This window comes from Elephantulus edwardii, unplaced genomic scaffold (genome assembly GCF_000299155.1).
Source record: "Elephantulus edwardii isolate Elephantulus edwardi_28Jun2011 unplaced genomic scaffold, EleEdw1.0 scaffold00007, whole genome shotgun sequence".
Lineage (NCBI taxonomy): Eukaryota > Metazoa > Chordata > Mammalia > Macroscelidea > Macroscelididae > Elephantulus > Elephantulus edwardii.
Genome location: NW_006399757.1, coordinates 10,580,534 through 10,598,745, shown reverse-complemented (window position 1 = coordinate 10,598,745; position 18,212 = coordinate 10,580,534). Strand labels below are relative to the sequence as shown.

Sequence of the window (18,212 nt, the reverse complement as noted above, 5' to 3'; positions counted from 1 at the left end):
TTTTAATAAATTGATACTATAAAACTCCAATTTAAACAGGTGGGGTTTTGTGGTTTTGTTTTGTTTTATTTTGTTTTTGGTTTTTTTGGTTGTTGTTGTTGGGATTGGTTGGGTTTTTTTTGGTAAACCAATATCAGGCAATTAAAAAATATATGGTTGAGATTAATTTTCCAAATACAAATAGAATTCTTTTTTTCCTAGAACAGCTATCCTTATTTAAATTTCTCCATGTAAATCCATTTTACCACTTGCTGGAGTCCCAGGCCAGGAACCAGCCTGTGAAGGTGGGAGGCTCATGGCCCTGTTTGATGATAACAATCGGTGTCCTCTTGTCTCTTCCAGAAGGGTCCGTTTCAAGGTATGTTTTTGCTGCAAATGTGCCAAAGACACACAAATTAATTTAGTTTAAATTAAATGAAAACAATTATACAGTGAGAATTCTTCTAATAAAAATTATAAATTTCCATTGCCTCAAGCAACCAGATACTACTCCACATGAACAATTTCATATTGATCATTCTCTGCTTTCACAGAAAGTACATTGGGAAGTTTCATTATGGCTTGAAAGAACTCCATCCTTCATGGAACTATCTCATGACATCATTATCCTTATCTTTCTTAATACAAAAACAGTACTACAAAGAAAAGCATTGCTCAAAGGAAATTGAAAACTCTAGGTTATCACATCTATGGAGATTTTGTTGTTGTGTATGAGTCAGAACTGATCCATAGCTGAACCTCCACTGGGTTTTAAGAAGCAGTAAAATGACATGCGAGGAGAATGCCCATCCTTCTTCTGGAAAAGAAGCTGGTGGATTTGAACCACATACTTTGAGATTGCAGTGCAGCTTCTTATGGCTACCAGAGCTCCTTAAGGAGATTTTTGCTATGTTAAAGCCCTATGAAGATTTTACTATCCCCATAATGAAACAAAGTTTATGCAAATTTAAATTTTTCCAAAGTGACTAAGTAGCACATTATTTTAACTACTGTTATTTAGGGAGCTCTAGTGATCTAAGGGGAAGAAGCTGAGTTGCAATTCTAAAGACATGTGGTTCAAATCCACCACCTGCTCCAAGGGAGAAGGATGGACAATGCCCTCCCATACAATTAACTGCCTCTGAAAACGTGCTGGAGGGTCAGCTGTGGGTGGGTTCCGACTCAACGTACACCACAATGTTGTTACTTAAGTTTATTTGGCTTTTCCTCATTGTATAATCTTTCCATTTAAGGGAGCAGGGAATCCATTGCTCTTTAGTTCTGAGGACAAAAGAGACATATTCCTCAGTTTTACTGTGTATTTTTGCAGTTTGTTGTTAAGTGAGCTCTGATAGTCTACTGGTAAGGAGCTGTACTGCCCTCCCAAAGGCATGCAGTTTGAATCTACCAATTGTTCCGAGGGAGAAAGTGGGCAATCCCCTTCCATGTGATTTACAGCCATTGAAAACCCACTAGAGGGTCAGGTATAAGTGATATATATTTTTGCAGTTTGTTGTTAGATGTTGTTGAGTCAACTGCTACTCATAGCAACCCTTCGAACAACCCAGTCAGGGACTCTGTCATAGCACTCAGGCTTAGTGGCTGGTCCACAGCTTATAGCTTACCAGACTTCAGAGACTCTGTTCGCTCAACTTCATTGGCATCTTTGCCGATCCAAATAAATATCTGAAAAACAAAATTACAACAGTAACAACAACATGTACAGTTTTGGGAGTGTTGACTCAGTGCTATGGCCAACTATGCAAAATTCTTCACACACACACACACACACACACACACACACACACACACACACGCACAGCTCAGTTACTCTACACAGCAATCCTTGGAGTAAGGCATATGGAGAGAGAAGGTCAGAGAAGTCCATTCACTTGCCCCCAAAAGAAAAGAAAACAAACAGGAACATTCAGTTAAATTCTAGCAGTTTCATTCCTATTTTATACTCTCATATTTTAGACTCTATACAGCAGTCTTTCACAACAAGACCACAAAACACTATTTTTTTTTAATTAATTCCCTGGGAATGTTTAAGATGGTCATTAGTATCTCCTAGTGAGGATGGAGGCTTAAGAGTTGCCACATCTATACCCAGAGCCTGTTTATGGGTGACCGTAAGTCCTCTCCAGTCCTCTGAATTTACCTGCTATTTTACCTGCTGTGTAGTATTGTAATCCTGCCACACCTGGGAAAAAATACTGTGATATTTAGTATTTAAACAGATAACCTTTCAAAATTGATCTAATGATGTATTCTCTATGCATTATTTACCTTGCCAAATATGTGAGCTGGGTGCCTTAATTCTGAACATGCTTCCCAAATTATCTATGTGTCAATCTCAATGCCATTGTTTGAGCAATTCTGGTTAAACTACACTCTGTTTGCATTCAAATTCACACTGAAAAAGGTGGAATATTTGCTCAGAGGGCAGAGAACAAACTAAAGCAGCACGGCAAGGCAAGCAGAAATGTGACTAAAAAAGTGAAATGTAAGATGAGAAATATTCTCAACTCTCTGTGATTATGGGAATTACAGAATTTATTACAAATAGGGATAAAGACTCTAAATGTGGAAATATTCTAATTCTTAAATAAACAAAGTTCTCTTACTGAATGCATTTTTAAATCTTCCATTTAGAAATGCCTCATTTTGATTGCATGTCCAAGTCAAAGACTGCTTTAAAAGGAAATGTTGACGAATCACATAACAAAATGGCCTGGAGCCATAAATAAACGTCAATATACCAGCCTCTGTGATCATCTCCAGCATTAGGTTTCATGCAGATAAATGTCTCATCATTGTTTTTTGTAACTTGGTTTTTAACTTTTTTTTCCTCTGACAATTATTAGTTTATATAGACGTTAAGGGGGAGGGAAGATTATCAGATTCGACCTGTTAAATCATCATTACTTTTCTTCAAAAGATAACATAATTTGTAAATTAAATTATATATTAAAATGCAGTACTATTATATATAAAATATTATTTTTCTCTTCCTTAAGGAAGATATTTTTCTCTAAGTGTTCTTTTTAAATTTCAAGAGAATTTCTAGATGTTGCATTCTACCCAGAAGTCACTTGATGCATTTATTAGTTAAGTAACTAATGTTATTTTTAATAACATTATAAGTATGTATAAACAAATGGAGGAGTGATGTTTAAACAAACAAATAGGCAGGCAGGATTTTTTGCCTAAAAATTTAGTATCAAAAACAGTTGTAATAAGATTGTTTGCTCATTTAGAAACTAACTTTCCATAGGTACTCATTCATTTTTGCCCAAACTGCACTGAGGCTTTTTTTTATAAAAAATCTAAATCTCTAGATCATTTATTATGTTGTTGTTGTATTGTGTGCTTTTGAGTCAGAACCGACCCATAGCTGACCCTCCAGTGGGTTTTCAGGGGCAGTTAATCACAAGGGAGGTATCGCTCATTCCTCTCCCATCATTTAGCATTAGACGTGCCATTTTTTCATTAGACATGCTATTTACTTTTTTCCAAGTAGGTCATAGTCAACTCTCAATCAGAAGAACACTTTCTTGTTATGAGTAAAATATAGTTATACCTGTTCCCAAGCATCTAGTAACATGACATCATCTTCGGCTAGATCATCCTGGGTGAATTCCCCTGGGACCTCCTCAATCTGAAATACATTAAGAAGCTTTAGAGTTAAACATACATTCTTTTAAAGTTTATTTAAAATTAAATGTGGTAGTCATTTTTGCCTTGTCTTTGAATTCACAAAAATTTAAACTACTGTCCATCTATTTGAATAAGTGTTACAATTGATGGTTTAAAGACTTAGTTTAATCGGGCAAGTACTGTGCTTAATATTAAGAGCCCTGATGGCATGATGTCCAAAGCATTTAGCAGCTAACCAGCAAGTTGATGGTTCAAATACACCAGCTGCTCCATGAGAAAAAGATGAGGCAATCTGCTTCTGTATAGATTTGTAACCTCAGAAGCCCTATGGGAAGTTTTCATCCTGCTCATGTGTCCTGATGAGTTGGCATTGGCTTCAATAATAGTAGTCAATACTCAAAACATAAAGTCTGAATGCTTGTCCATTAGGGCATATGTTATCAAGCTGACCACACTTGTCTCGATATCCATTTGATAAGAAAAGTTGTTTCTCAAATTATGTTGTATGCCTAGTACCTAAAAAGACAGGAAGAGTTTATAGCTTTGGTATTAAACTCTCTTTAACTTTATAGGTCAAGATTATTTTAATGGAATCAGCAATCAAGATAATTTTATCAAATTACTTTTGTGTTATAATATCATTGTCAATGAAATGATAAAATATTCCACACATACAAAAATAATTATTGTCTTTTTAATGGATAAAATGTGTTCTCCAGTTAAATTCAAAAGGTTTACTCCTTCCAATACCAGTGGGTATTTGTTAACCTGAGTTTAGTATTGTCACAGAATTATAAGAAGATTAAAATTCTAATCTTCAAGAAAGAAGCTCTGGTGGCACAGTGAGTTATATGATACACATAAGGCCAGTGGTCTGAATCCAACAAATCCTCATTGGGAGAAAGATGAAAAGTTTCCTCCCTTAAGATGTAGAGTCTTTTTCTAAAAAAAAATAATTTTAATGAGCATTTACAGAGATTTTGGGTTTCCATTCATTCATTGCTGCACTTCTCTCCCCACCCATCCCTCCCCCCAAGATGTAGAGTCTTAGAAATTGATGATTGCTATGAGTCAGAGCTTGAACTTGATAGAAGTGAGGGGGTTTGTCTTCAGGAAGGTGTGATCAACTAAACTATGATTTCCACTTCTTCACTCTCTTCCTCAGCCGAGTGACATGCATTGACTACATATTATTAGCAAATGTAATTCAGAGGGGCCTTCTAGCGCTCCTGGACCCAATCATAGAAAAATAACAACTCAGCTATCAAATCAGAACCAACTCACAGGTGGCCCTCCAGAGGGTTTTCAGAGGCTGTAAATTACACAGGAGACTGCCCATTTATTTCCATAAGAGGGGGAAAACAGGCATGAAATCATGTCTCCCAGCTGAAACCACCCTAATTAAATCCACACTCAAAGTCTAATAAGCCCAGTCCCAAAAGGTATACAATCCTGATCATAACTACACAAAAAACCTGGCAATTTACAGATGGAAAGGAATCAGATTATACTGTCTTATTCCAGAACACTTACCAATTATATAATGATTTATAGAAATCAAAATATCATCTACTCTGTACCATGCATTGTTCTAATGTCAAGCATCTAATAATCTCAGTTTATTTAATAATTCCAAATATCATAATAAAAACAGGGATAGACATAAAGAAAACATTTCTCTTATAGGCTAATGTATGTAGTTGTTATTAAGTACTGTTGCACTGTAGATGACCCATAGCAATCTTATGAACAGAAGACCTGAATACTTGTATAACTGTCATCATTTCTCTAAGCTCGTAGAGTTTCCGGAGGCAAGCTACTTCAGAAGTGGATGCCATTCCTGCTTCCAAGTCTGTCTTAATCTGGGAGCTCCACCAAATACTGTCCACCATGGGTGACTTATCATATTTGACACATCAGTGTCACAGGGTTTAGCATCACAGCAACCGAAAAAATAAGTTAATAAAGATTAATAGGCTTTTTAGAAAATCTGACAGCAGTCTAGTTACTTTTAATGTTTTTAAAAGACATTATCAATGCAAACATTTAATTTATGGTAATATTAGTAAATAATATTAATAAGAATAAAAGCATATGCTAAAAAGTTTTCAGCTATAACAAGTGAACAATTAAAACACTAAAATAACAGATTTTTCTCTGATAATAATCTTAGAAAATACAAGTGCTGGGATTTCATGCAAAGTAGGGGACTAGATCAGTCAAAGTAGTGTCCAATGATCAACCATTTCTCCGTCTCTATTATTAAAGTACAGTTTCATATCTAATAATAATTTCAAGGGGCTGTACCTAACAGTTTATTCTTCAAAGGCTTCTCTTTCTAATATTGTTTCATGAGATATACATAGAGATTTTTGTTGTATGTGTGTATTTTGAAAAATAGAACTTCTATTCACCAGACTATTTTGAATAAACCCATATGCCAAACTGTAGAGAGAAAAGGAATTCATCCTTCAAATAAAAAGTTACATAAAAGCCAAACATATTAAACAGCTGTTGTGTGCCACTGAGTCAGAACTGACTCATAACAGACTCTCCAGGGGGTTTTCAGAGGCAGTAAATCATACAGGAGGAGATTGCCCATCCTTCTGCCATGGAGTAGCTGGTGGATTTTGGTGGATTTGAACCTCATGCCTTTCTTATTGCAGCACAGCTTCTTACTACAAGGCCACCAGAGTTGGGGAGAGGAACTACAATTCATGATGATAACCCAGAACTTAATCTAAAATAATTCTTAAACACAGATGCTATAATCTCAAATTGGCTGGAATTCACAGTTTGTGAATGATTACAAGACATTCCAGTTGATTTCAGTTAATTTGCAGGTATAGTTGTAGCTTCCTGTGATTTTTCCCAATGATAATAATATTCCATAATATTTTTAAATTCAGGAATATTTTGTATTCCTCTGGGAAAATTGAAGGATAAAAATTGTATCATTTGAAATCAAATATAATTCTTAAGAAATTAAGAATTTTCCCATAAAAAGAAAGGATCAAATTACTAAATTAGCTATTGTATACATCTTCATATATAAAATGCCTATCACAAGCTGGCACAAGTATGAAATGTTAGGAGCTAATATTTCTAAGAGCAGCTTGATTTAGATAGTATATTACAGCACCCTGTAATTGCTTTCACAGGAATTCCCCCAGGTGGTGCAAACAATTAAGTGCTCAAGCTGGTGGTTCAAATCCATCCAAAAGCACCTCAGAAGCCAGGATGCTTGGGAAACATCACAGCCTGAAAAGACTGTGAATAGAGAAAGACTAGATAGAGTAGCCTCTGAAACCATTTCCTAATGACAGTCTTCCATTTCCTAATGACAGTCTTCCACTAAATAACTAACTCCTAAAAATAAGCATTATCAAGTGTCAGTACTATGCTCATTTAAAATTAATCTACATGAGAACAAACAGGTGTGCCCTAGAAAAGGTGAAACCAAGTTGCTCCTTGGAGGCAAGGATTTTGAAGCTCCATCTCATATACTTTGGGCTTCGAGGGACTGGTCAGTTCTTGGGTAATGATATCATGTTTCAAAGGGTTGAAGGACAGCACAGGAGAGGAAGATGTTGGAAGAGATGGATTGACTCCATGACTGAGGTAATGGTGACAGGTGTGTCAGAGACAGTGAGATGGGCTCAGGGTAGGGTAGGGTTCCAAGCTATTGTGCATTGGGTCACTATGATGCAAATGACTCAACAGTATGTAACAACAAAGCAAAAATGAAAAGATAGACAAAAGATAGAAAAGCTAATTAATGTGCTTAATGAGAGCGGAACAACCAGAATGTAAAAAATGGTAAAATGATGCACTTTGGAAATATAACCAAGTTTTAAACAATAAATTCATCAACTGTTAAATGAGAGCCTAATTTGCTAGGTAAATTTTCACCAACATGGTAAAAAAACCCCAAACCCCAAACATTATTTGAATAAACAAAAAACTCTCAAAAACCCTATGGATCACCATGAGTTAAAATTGATTTTATGGAAAGTAACAGTCACAACCATGTTTTCACATTGTGTCATTGACTGTTCTACCTATTCTGTGTAAAGTTTGTTGTGCTGCTGTTAGGTGTTATTGAGCCAGCTCCAATTCATGGTAACTCTACATATAACAAGTGGAAACTTCACCCAACCCTGCACCCTTCACCACCTTACTATGCACTCACTTTATTATCTCTGGTTTGCAGAAAAGGTAAATCTGAGATTCAGAGCGGTAACATAGCTGGAACCCCCCCAGGGCTTAGATTCTATCCCACTATTGTTCAAGATACTTACAATGAACCTTCCAGTTTTGTTCGAGCAACCATAAAGTCTAGGAGGGTGGTCTTCAGCCTGGGTTTCTAGCAGAGGTGAAGTCTGATAATCTTTTTTCCCTCCAAGAGAACTCCAAAATTCCTCTGACGAAAAAACACTGAGTTATGCAATGAGTTTTTCAGAAGCATATGATTATACTGCTTTATGTCCTCAAAAAGTATTACCTCACCTTGACTTTAAGTGATTTTAAGAGGTTAAAGATATTCAGGTGCTGTTAACCACTTTGCAACTTCTTAGTCCCCTATAACCATTAAAAAGTTGTTGATGTTGTTGACGTGGGCAGTCGAGTCAGAACCTACTCATAACTGAACCTCCAACAGGTTTTCAGAGGCTGTAAATTGCATGAGATGAGACTGCTCATCTTTCTCCCATGAAGTAGGTGGTGGATTCAAACCGTGTAACTTTGGGTTGGCAGCACAACTCTTTACCTACTAGGCTACCCACCAAGCTCCCTAAAAAGTTACTATCTGTGAAAAAACAAATCATGTGACTGTAATCACACAAAAGAACGTGTGGCTTGTTCTTCTGACATCATAACACACACCTGGCTCCTCTCCTTCCTGAATCCGTGTGGTTTTGCACTTGAGGACATTCGCCACGTGCACTGCGCCTTTCTCCTCTTCCTGGGTAGCACCTCTTCCTATCCAGGTATAGCCACTGTTTTGTTGCAGTTTCAGGACAAAAACATCATTGGAATTCAGTGAATTTGCATCAACATCAACCTAGCGTACAAGAAAAGAAAATAACATAATGATTCAAATTCATCACCTGGTCCCATTAAATACATTCCAGAAACCATGACAATCAGAGACAAACCATCAGAGCCCTATCTCCTGATTGCAGAAAATTAGCATGGGCAACACTGGGACATGAACATGGTGCTCAAAAGAGTTTTTGTTTATTTAAAATTTTTCATTGGTCTGCCAACAAGCATTCATATACACCATGTTTTGTACATGTACATTGTCTTTTATACAATCAGTCATATATATTATTTCATTCATGTACATTGTATTTTATAAGACCGTTCATATACATTATATTTTATATCACTGATTACCATTGTTTTAGTCTACTATTACCCCATCTTTGAAGTCCCCATTGATCCCTTTCCATTCCTTCACTGCATTCACTGCCTCACTCAACCTCTGGTAAGTTAATGGGTAAAATAGGAAAAATCCCAGTGATTTCCCCCGCCTTCTTCCCTTTTTTTTTTTGCTTGCTTCCCTTCTCTCTCCTTTTGAACATTTACCCATATCTTGCTCATTTATCCTCCTATTTTCACAATTATGGTCTTATGAAGAATTTGTCCCTATGCGAAGGAGTTTTTTTCATTCAGCATAATGCTCTCTAGACTCTCTCCCATGTTATACAGAATCTTATAAAATCACTAAAAAGGTTTAATTGGAGTATTTTTATCTTTTTACTTCAGTACTCAACTGCTTGAGATGGTAGCACAAAATTCTCAGAATAAAATTAGACAAAATTAAGTGATAGTGAATTGAAATTTTTAAAAACAACAAAAATGATATTTAAAAATACCCTAAGAACAAAGATGAGCTATAATTGTTTGGAGACAAGCACAGAGTACTCATAGATGACACAGATAATAAAAGATAATATTTCTGATCCCATGGCAAGACATCAAATAAAGAGAAATCTAAAAACAATTAATATTTTTAACAAGGGACTATAATAGACAAAGAAATAATATTATCAATTCACTAAGTAAAGTTATCCAGATTGGGTAAACTATATCTCAAATTATAAAACATTATTTGTAGGGAATTAAAATCATAGCATCGATATATTTCCAGCCTTCAGCTCAGAAGCTGTGAACCCTCTCCAAGGGCAATCTTGGACACTGAGGTGAACACAATTCTGGTCAAACTTGCTGTCGAAGAGTGCGAGGGGCCTTGTTGCATCCAGAGTCCAGGTTTTTAAGGGCAAAGGTGAAAGTGGAAGCTGTGAGCAAGGGCCATGAAGGTACAGAGTCTCCAGCTTGATGATAAGGGTGAGGATCCCAGGACGGGCTCCTCTGACTCAGTGAGGGCTTCTGTCTGACACTGTGATTGTGTGCCTGTGACTGTCTGTGCATGGGGCTCCAAATGATGGTGGAATAATGACAGGGAGATGAAGAGCCTGTGAAATTTGGAGCAAGAGCAGCTGAGAAGGAAGACATCAAGAGGACATGGTGCTCCTGAGGCCAAGTGCAGGAATTGATTCAATAAGGAAAGACTTACTGGCTGTGCTGGAGGGTGCTGGCTGGTTAACAAGGGTGAGCTGCCAGGATGAACGAATAACCAGGAGTAGGATTTTATTAGGATGCTTCTCCAGAGAGAATGTTGGAGAGGAAGGAGCAACGGTCAGAAATCTTACAGGTAGGTCGACCTGTTGTTGAGAACGCTCGGGCAAGTGGTCACAGTGATTATGAAGTTTCTCTTCGTAGAAGAAATGACGCTTAATAAATAAACTAAAGAAATTCATGCACATACTATGATGGAAAATTATGGGAACAAAATAGGACTTTCAGGAATTCTGATTGCTAAACCTAATGTCACTTTATTGATATAGTGTGGAAACTGTGATGACGGAGAGACAGGTAACATGCAGTCTACCCCCAGACTGGTGAGCCCAAGGAGATTGTTCTAAACCATGACGCCCACAGAGCCGTAGCCTCTAGGAGTTGAATAAAAAAAAAATCTTAGACAACAGTGTTTGAATAGCCTTTCAGAAACCAGGCTGGAGAACCTCTAAGAAAATAGGGAGAAGCACTGCAAACAGATGAAAAGCTCTTTCATTAAAACAAAAGAGAAAGGCAAACCCTTTATGTATAGAGTCAGTCAGTCAAACTCATGAAACCAGAGAGGAGCAAGTGAGGAAGTGCTTGTGTATTCTGTTTCATTCCAAGGAATGAAAGTTATTATAAGAGAGAAGGGAGCCTTGGGGATTCTGGAGAAAGAAGGATGTGGATGAGTTTTCATGGACTGAGGGAGGCCCAGCAGCTAAGGATTGCTGAAATGTAGATATCAGAAGCAAGGAATCAGGTGATAGGAGGCTGTTATCAGAGACTTGGTATTTGAGATAGAGATTTCTGAGCTGCTATTATTATTAGAACCATGTAAATATGAGTTGAAATGGGTCAGAGGCTGGTCCATGAGAGCAAGGCAAGAAATGTAGAAGTCAGAGTGATGGAGACAGACAAATACTGAATCTATAATGAAGAATAAGATGATGAGCAGCTTGGTAGATGGCTGAACGAGAGGGTAAGGAGAGCCTAAAAAAGAGGAGAGAGGCCAAGGCCAAGGGAGGACAAGGGGAGTGCCTGACACATCATCCCTGAGGCGCTGAGGGAGGGTAGTGTTGGAGAGAAACAACCTCCTCTTAGAAAACCTGTTGGAAGCATGTGTCTTCAGGGGATAGCAGAAAAAGAATGTAAATATGAAGGGATTTCAGAGAAGAGATTGAGGATGGAGAGATGTGTGATGGGCCTAGTTTTGTTTTTTGTTTTTTTTTTTTGATGGGCCTAGTTTTAAGGACTAGAATGGGTTTGAAAGTGTATCCAAGATTGGAGATATGCATAATTAACAAGACACTTTGGGGTGACTTAGGAGATTCAGATTTTGATGGTGACTCAGATAGATGAGGGGTGAATGGGTCATCCTAGAGGCCAATCTACTCAGCTCCTTAGAATCCTGGAGATCCTGTCGAAGAGTACCGAGACATGGGTGTGATTTCTTCCACAGCTGCTGTTGGAAATTGGCCATTTGAGTTATGGTAGTGGTTCACTGTGGCAAAGGCCGCTACCCCCATTTGTCACACTTGTACAAACAAAGCCCTTTCCTCTCAGATCTCCCCAGTGTGCCCCCCTAACCATTACCTACCATCCATCTTCTCCAGACCTTTCAGGATAAAGTGTGTGCCTTGGCCATTTGATTTGTGGTATTGTCCTTAAATTGTATTTGTTTGGGTTCAATGTAGTTGAAAAATATAAGAGGTCTGGTATCTGGCGTTTAACTTTGCACTCAACTCTCTTAAGTTCAGCAGGGTGTGTGTGTGTGTGTGTGTGTGTGTGTGTGCGCGCGCGTGTGTGTGTGTGTGTTATTGTGGACACTGGATGAATTACAGAGAATGAAGGGACTTCATTTGCCATTTTTTTCCAAGACCAATACTTGTGTCGACAGCCCGGGCCCACTGGGAAGCTCATAGCCAGGACATGTTTTATTGATTTCATGACGTTACCTCCACAATTCTGGTGATCGATGCCAGGTTTCTCCGGACTTGAAAGAGGCGTATGGGGGGAGCAGGTGCCTGGCCTCCTTTCTTTGATGTCCCGTTCTTGTAAATAATGAGCGGTTTGTCTTTGAACAAACTCAGCAGGTGAGCAGGCTCCTTGCCTTGGGAGACCCGAGTCTGGAGTAGGAAGGGATGGGATGATAAAGGAGGGTAATGCAATGAAGGAAAGCAGTATTTCCAAATGTGCTTTTAATTATTTTAAAAAATAAAATAAAAATCTAGTCATGAACAGGAGGAATGATGCCTATTAGAACGCAGAGGTTAATGTTGCTTTAGCAGAGTTTCCTCGCCGACCCAGGGCGGTGGACTGCTTGCCCTGACACAGCATCCCGTAATAGTAGCAGAAATGTCACCTCACTACAGTACCGTACACCTTTCAGAGAAAGCGTAATTGTGTGTTGCTTCAAAAGAGAAGAGAACGTCAGCAACAAAGTGCTGATGAACTCTAGAGATCACTTCCAGCTATTGTGAAACTAGACCCTCAGAGTTCAGTGCAAATCCCGGTGGATCCGAGTAAAAGTGGTAAAATTTAACTGCTTAACAATAGCTGGAAGTGATTATGCACTATCTGCTGCACCATCTAATATACAAATGGATCGTTTTTCAAGAGTACCACCATTTACATATATTTACGGATGGACTTGATTCTCTTGTGTTTGGGATCTAATTCGGAGGATTAGGAGATGCTCATTCAACTGCTTCTAAAAAGAAAACAAGAACTTACTGCCAGTGAGTCAGTTCTACCACACAGACACCCCGTCGGATTCTGAAGCATTGTATCACAAAAGGGAGACTGTCCCATCACAAAGGGAGACTGTCCAGTGTTCTCCAGAAGAGCAGCGGATGGATTCCAACAGCAGACTTCGCCTCTTTGGTTAGCAGTGCAGCTCCCTGCGGGCCACACCGCCAGAGCCTCCTCTTCAAACCAAGAAAATCTAAAATCTTAACCGTTTTTCCTATGAAGAGCAAGGTTCATGGGGTTGCTCTGAGTCATATCAACTCTATGACACCTAACAACATATCAGTGAGATTTTAAAAAAGTATCCATCAATCCATATGGGGAAAGACATTATTACCAAGACGTTTTAAAAAACTAGCAAAGTTTAGCAGGGCAGCAAGTAATAAATATTGGAGAGGATGTGGCGAGATCAGAACTCTTACACATTGTAGGTGGGATTGTAAAATGGTACAACCATTCTGGAAGGCAGCTTGGTGCTTCCTCAAAAAAGCTCAACATAGAAATTCCATATGACCCAGATATCCAGGGTGGAATACACCCTGAGAAAATGAGAACTGAGTCACAAATGGAGGCTTGTACACCAGTGTTCATAGCAGTGTTATTCACAATCGCAAGAACATGGAAATAGTTCAGATGTCCAACTACAAACGAATGGATTGAGAAATTATGGTATAGTCACATGATGGAATACTACATAGCATGCAGGAGTAATGATTTTGTTAATTATTACCCAGCTTGGGAGGGACTGGAAAGCATTATGCTGAGTGAACTAACTCAGTCCCACAAGGACAAATATTATATAAAACCATTATTGTAGAAAGAATATAAGGATATGGGGTAGGGGGTGGCAGTGGAAGCAGAGGGATGAGGAAGTGCAGGGAGAGAAGGGATTAATCATGGAGTTACACGATTTGATGGGTGGGATGGTGAGAGAAATTGGGAGAATCTGTTCTGGAAAACAATGTAGTCTAATTTTGTAAATAAACTGTTGTTGTTGTTGTTATGTGCCATCGAGTTGCTTGCAACTCATAGCAACCCTATATACAAGACTTCTATATGCTTTTCTATCCCGTGCCATCTCAAACGCACTTATTCCCACCTCTCTAGTCACAGAATCGATCCATCTCACCAAAGGTCTTCCTTTCCTTCGCCGCCCCTCCACTCTGCCAAACATGATGTCCCTCTCCAAGGACCAGTCCCTCCTTGCAACATGCCCAAAATATCAGACGAAGCCTCAGAATCCTTGACTCCAGTGACCATTCTGGCTTAACCCTCTCCAGGACAAACCTGTTTTTTCTCCTAGCAGTCCATGGTATATTCAACACTCTTCTCCAGCACCACAGCTCAAAGGCATCAATTCTCTTTCTATCTACCCTAGTCACTGTCCAACTGTCTGATGCATAGCACGTAATTGCGAAGACTATAGCCCGGATCAGGCGCACCTTAGTAAATAAACTAGAATAATTAAAAATACATAAATAAATAAATAAATAAATAAATAAACAACCTAGCAAACTCGACTCATAGCTAATCTCCCATTGGATTTAGAAGGCTGTAAACTGGAAAGAAGATGTGCTCATATGTCACCCACACAGCTACGGGTGGATTTCAATAGCCAGAGAGGCTCTGCTTTGGGTTAGCAACCCTGTAAATAAGGGCCCGACAGCGATACAAAAGGATGTTTAAAAACTGTGGTGGCCCAGAGGTAAGAAGCTGAACTGCAATGCCAAAAGCACACAGTTTGAATGTATTGGCTGTCCCCAGGGAGAAGGATGGGCAGTCTCCTCCCTTGCTGTTTACTACTTGTGAAAACCCACTGGAGTGTCAGCTATGAGTCGGTTTCAACTCAGGGGCACACAACAGGACTGTGTTTATGCATTATTGTTGTACACCGCTGCCACCTAGTGACTAAAGCTAAAAATTACCATCTCATTTTCCACCAAGCCAATAAACTTCATTAACTGGATATATCAAATACTGTACTATGAACTAGGGAAATTATAAGGCAAACTGCATATTTAAAGTTTTTACACACCTTGACAAGTAATATCTTTACTTATCAAACACTAAATGACATCGTCTTAACTCACTCCTTGGGGTTGAGCACGAGGAACCTTTCCTAGGCCATCTTCACAATCTCCAGAAGCTACCAGCCCCTTGTTATGATCACTGTATCTGTCCATCTTGTCGTAGGTCTTCCTTTCTTTCACTGACCCTCTGCCTTTTTCAGCATGAGGTTATTTAACAAGGACTGCCCACTCGTAACAGCATGACTTTAACAAGTAGCTTAAGAAAACCAAATTCTGCCACATCTTAGATTTAATGTCTTAAATTAAATTGGTTTTACCTCAGCACTTAATTATTACATTTACATAAGAGAATCACACATTTCTTAAAAAAATCAAAAGAATATGTATATCGCACAGCATCTCAGCTCATTTGACATCAGGCATGAGGAAGTTAAATAGACACTTCCTTGCAAAGGGAATGTTTAACGCTGTTCTATCAGAAATATCACCATACCAGTTGAAGCACATGCTTTCAGATGGAAACTCTAATCTGAAAGCTGTTCCTTCCAGGAGATTCAGGAGACTCCATTAACAAACCAGTCGGAAAGATAACGTCTAGACAGAGCAAACCAGGAGAACAGGAGAGAAGTGTTGAGAGAATGAGGGGAGAAAACAAGGATGGAAGAGAGAAAAGGAGAAAGAAAAGGACAGAGGAAGGGAGGGAGGGAGGGACAGGAGGCGATACAGAGGAGCAGGGAACCCATGCAGCAGCTAATGGTTTTAGTCCACATTGACGTTATGCAATAAGGAAATAAATAAGTAAAGTAAATAGGTAAAGATCTGAATTTCCTGAGGCCATTTCCAAAACAATAAGTAGATACCCCAACATAAATATTAAAAAAGCTGCAGTTGAGCTTGAGAATATAGAAATGAGGGTACAACCAGTCTGGAAATAACCCCTAACAAAGAGCCAGACTTCAGCACTGGAAAAACATCATTAAAAAAAGCAACATGTTAACACATCCACTTTCTCTCTCTCTACACACACACACACACACACACACACACACACGGGCTATGACGGTGTCTAACCAAAACCACTGAGTCAATTCTGTCTCATAATGATGCTCTAACAGCTGAGTAGAACTGACCCAGAGGGACCTTTACAGATGCCGATTGTCATACACTTTTTTTGCTGTGACTGGTGGGTTTAAACTGACCAGCTTTAGGTTAGCAGCCAGCTTTTAACTACTACTTCCCTGGGGCTCCATACATACAGTCTACATAAAAGAAACCTGACTCATTAATATTTAGGTGGAGTGGTCATTTGAATTTGGATTCAGTAAAGTCAACAAATTGTTTTGCTATTTTTCATAAATTCCTGAAGGACCCATTTATTTCCTCTCCCATACCATCTTATTCCTTTACTTTTTTTTCCTCTCCTTTTTCTCTCTGCCCTTTCCTTCCTCCTCTCTTCAGGGTTTTTCTTCCTTTTCTCCTTCCCTTCCTACCTCCTGTCACTTGTCTGGACTCCTGTATCTATTTCCTCCTCTCCTCTCTTCTGCCTCCTTCTTCAGCTCTTCTCCTTTGTTCCTGTTTTCTTTCCTCTCTCCATCTCTAGAGGACTTTCTCTTCTTCACTCATTTTTGGGTGATCAAACATTGCCTTCAGACAAAATTCTAATGCTTTAATAAGAGAAACCAGGATCCATGCTCTCTTATCAAGATGGCCTGTGCCACAGATGACTTACACACTTATGATAAGAACATATCTTTCTGAATTTTTTCGCATATTAATTAGAATGATAAATCTGTGTTGTTCCATAGTGTTGTGTTAGTGACTTGCTGCTGCTATATCAAACCACAAAAATAGTGGCTTCAAACAACACGGATAGAGTGTTTTAAAATTCTGGAAGTCAAAAGTCTCAGTAGGCTACAATAAAAGTGTTGGCAAGGCTACATTCCTTCTGAAGATTCTAAGGGAAAAATCGGTTTCCTTGTGTCTTCCAGTCCTTGCATTTCTTGACTTGGGATTCCATCATGCCAAAGCCAGCAACAGCCTGCCAAGTCTCCATTACAGGGAGTTACTCTGACTGACTTTTTATTTTTACTAGGATCCACGGGGATTTGTACTGAACTCTGGTGGCCTACTGGGTAGGGAGCTGAAATGACAACCCGAAGGCTCAAGGTTTGAATCCGCCAGCTACTCTGAGGGGAAAAGATGGGCTATCTCTTCTCATGAGATTTGCAGATTCTGAAAACCACTGGAAAATCAGCTGTGAGTTGGTTCTGACTCAATGACAGTAAATGAGACTAAGAGCCTTGAGAGTATGCTGTTCCCACTTAGAAAATGGAGATTAGTCTCTATTTTAAGGTCAAATGGCTAGCGACTCTAATCCCCTTTGCCATGTAACCAGTTCAAAGGTTCTAACGATTAAACAGCAGACATCTTAGGGCTGAGACAATTATTCTATCACAACTGGTTAGCAAAAGCACAAAGTGGTCATGCAGGTAAAATAAGTCTTAATGTTAAGTAATTGTTAAGACTGACATACAATATGATTCTAAAGGAAAGAGTCTTCTGGGCTTATAAATATTTTATTAATTGATTTTGTTCTTGTTACTTTTTATTTACTTTTCTTACTTCTTTTGATCCAGAATATCAGAGATTTAGTGTGACATAAATGTATCAATAAATGAAAGCAAATTAATCTCAAGAAAAGGTCAGATTCCCACTCTAGGAAACCACTCTGGGGTGGAGAGTTGGGCTTTAACTGGAAACTAGGTTAGTGTGCTGTATTTCATTTAAAAGTAGGTTAGCAAACTTAACGAGAGTTTTTTGGGCAGGGTGTGTGTGTGTGTGTGGTGTTTTTTCTTATATGTGTTTTTATGGGTAAAAATATCCCAACCTGTACAGCCTGTCCTCCAAGGGACCGGTCCAACTGAACAGTCAGGAAGGCAGATGTTGTCAGCTCATCTTTCGTGGCTTTTGCTCCTTGCCTAGAGAAAACACAAAAACCAAATCAGATTGTATTTAAGTTGAATAACCCCTAATATAGGAATACTGAGAAGAACAGGAATCCCAGAATACTTTTAATTGTGCTCATGTTGTTGTTGTTATGTGCCGTCGAGTCGCCTGCGACTCATAGCGACCCTATGTACAACAGCCCTAAACTCCGCTCTGTCCTGT

The 18,212-nt window shown here is 38.8% G+C and overlaps 1 protein-coding gene across 1 annotated transcript in view; it reads right to left on the bottom strand.

Moving 5' to 3' along the window:
- Positions 1-236: 236 nt before the first annotated feature.
- The window catches only part of SCIN (scinderin), an 89,661-nt gene continuing 71,685 nt past the window's right edge, over positions 237-18,212 (bottom strand). Inside the window, exons 10-16 of the mRNA XM_006880246.1 lie at positions 17,932-18,022; positions 12,222-12,392; positions 8,524-8,701; positions 7,941-8,062; positions 3,563-3,640; positions 1,605-1,665; positions 237-369 (exon numbers count right to left, since the gene is read on the bottom strand). Coding sequence (XP_006880308.1) covers positions 242-369; positions 1,605-1,665; positions 3,563-3,640; positions 7,941-8,062; positions 8,524-8,701; positions 12,222-12,392; positions 17,932-18,022 — 829 coding nt within the window. The 3' untranslated portion in view covers positions 237-241. The remainder of the gene's footprint in view (positions 370-1,604; positions 1,666-3,562; positions 3,641-7,940; positions 8,063-8,523; positions 8,702-12,221; positions 12,393-17,931; positions 18,023-18,212) is intronic.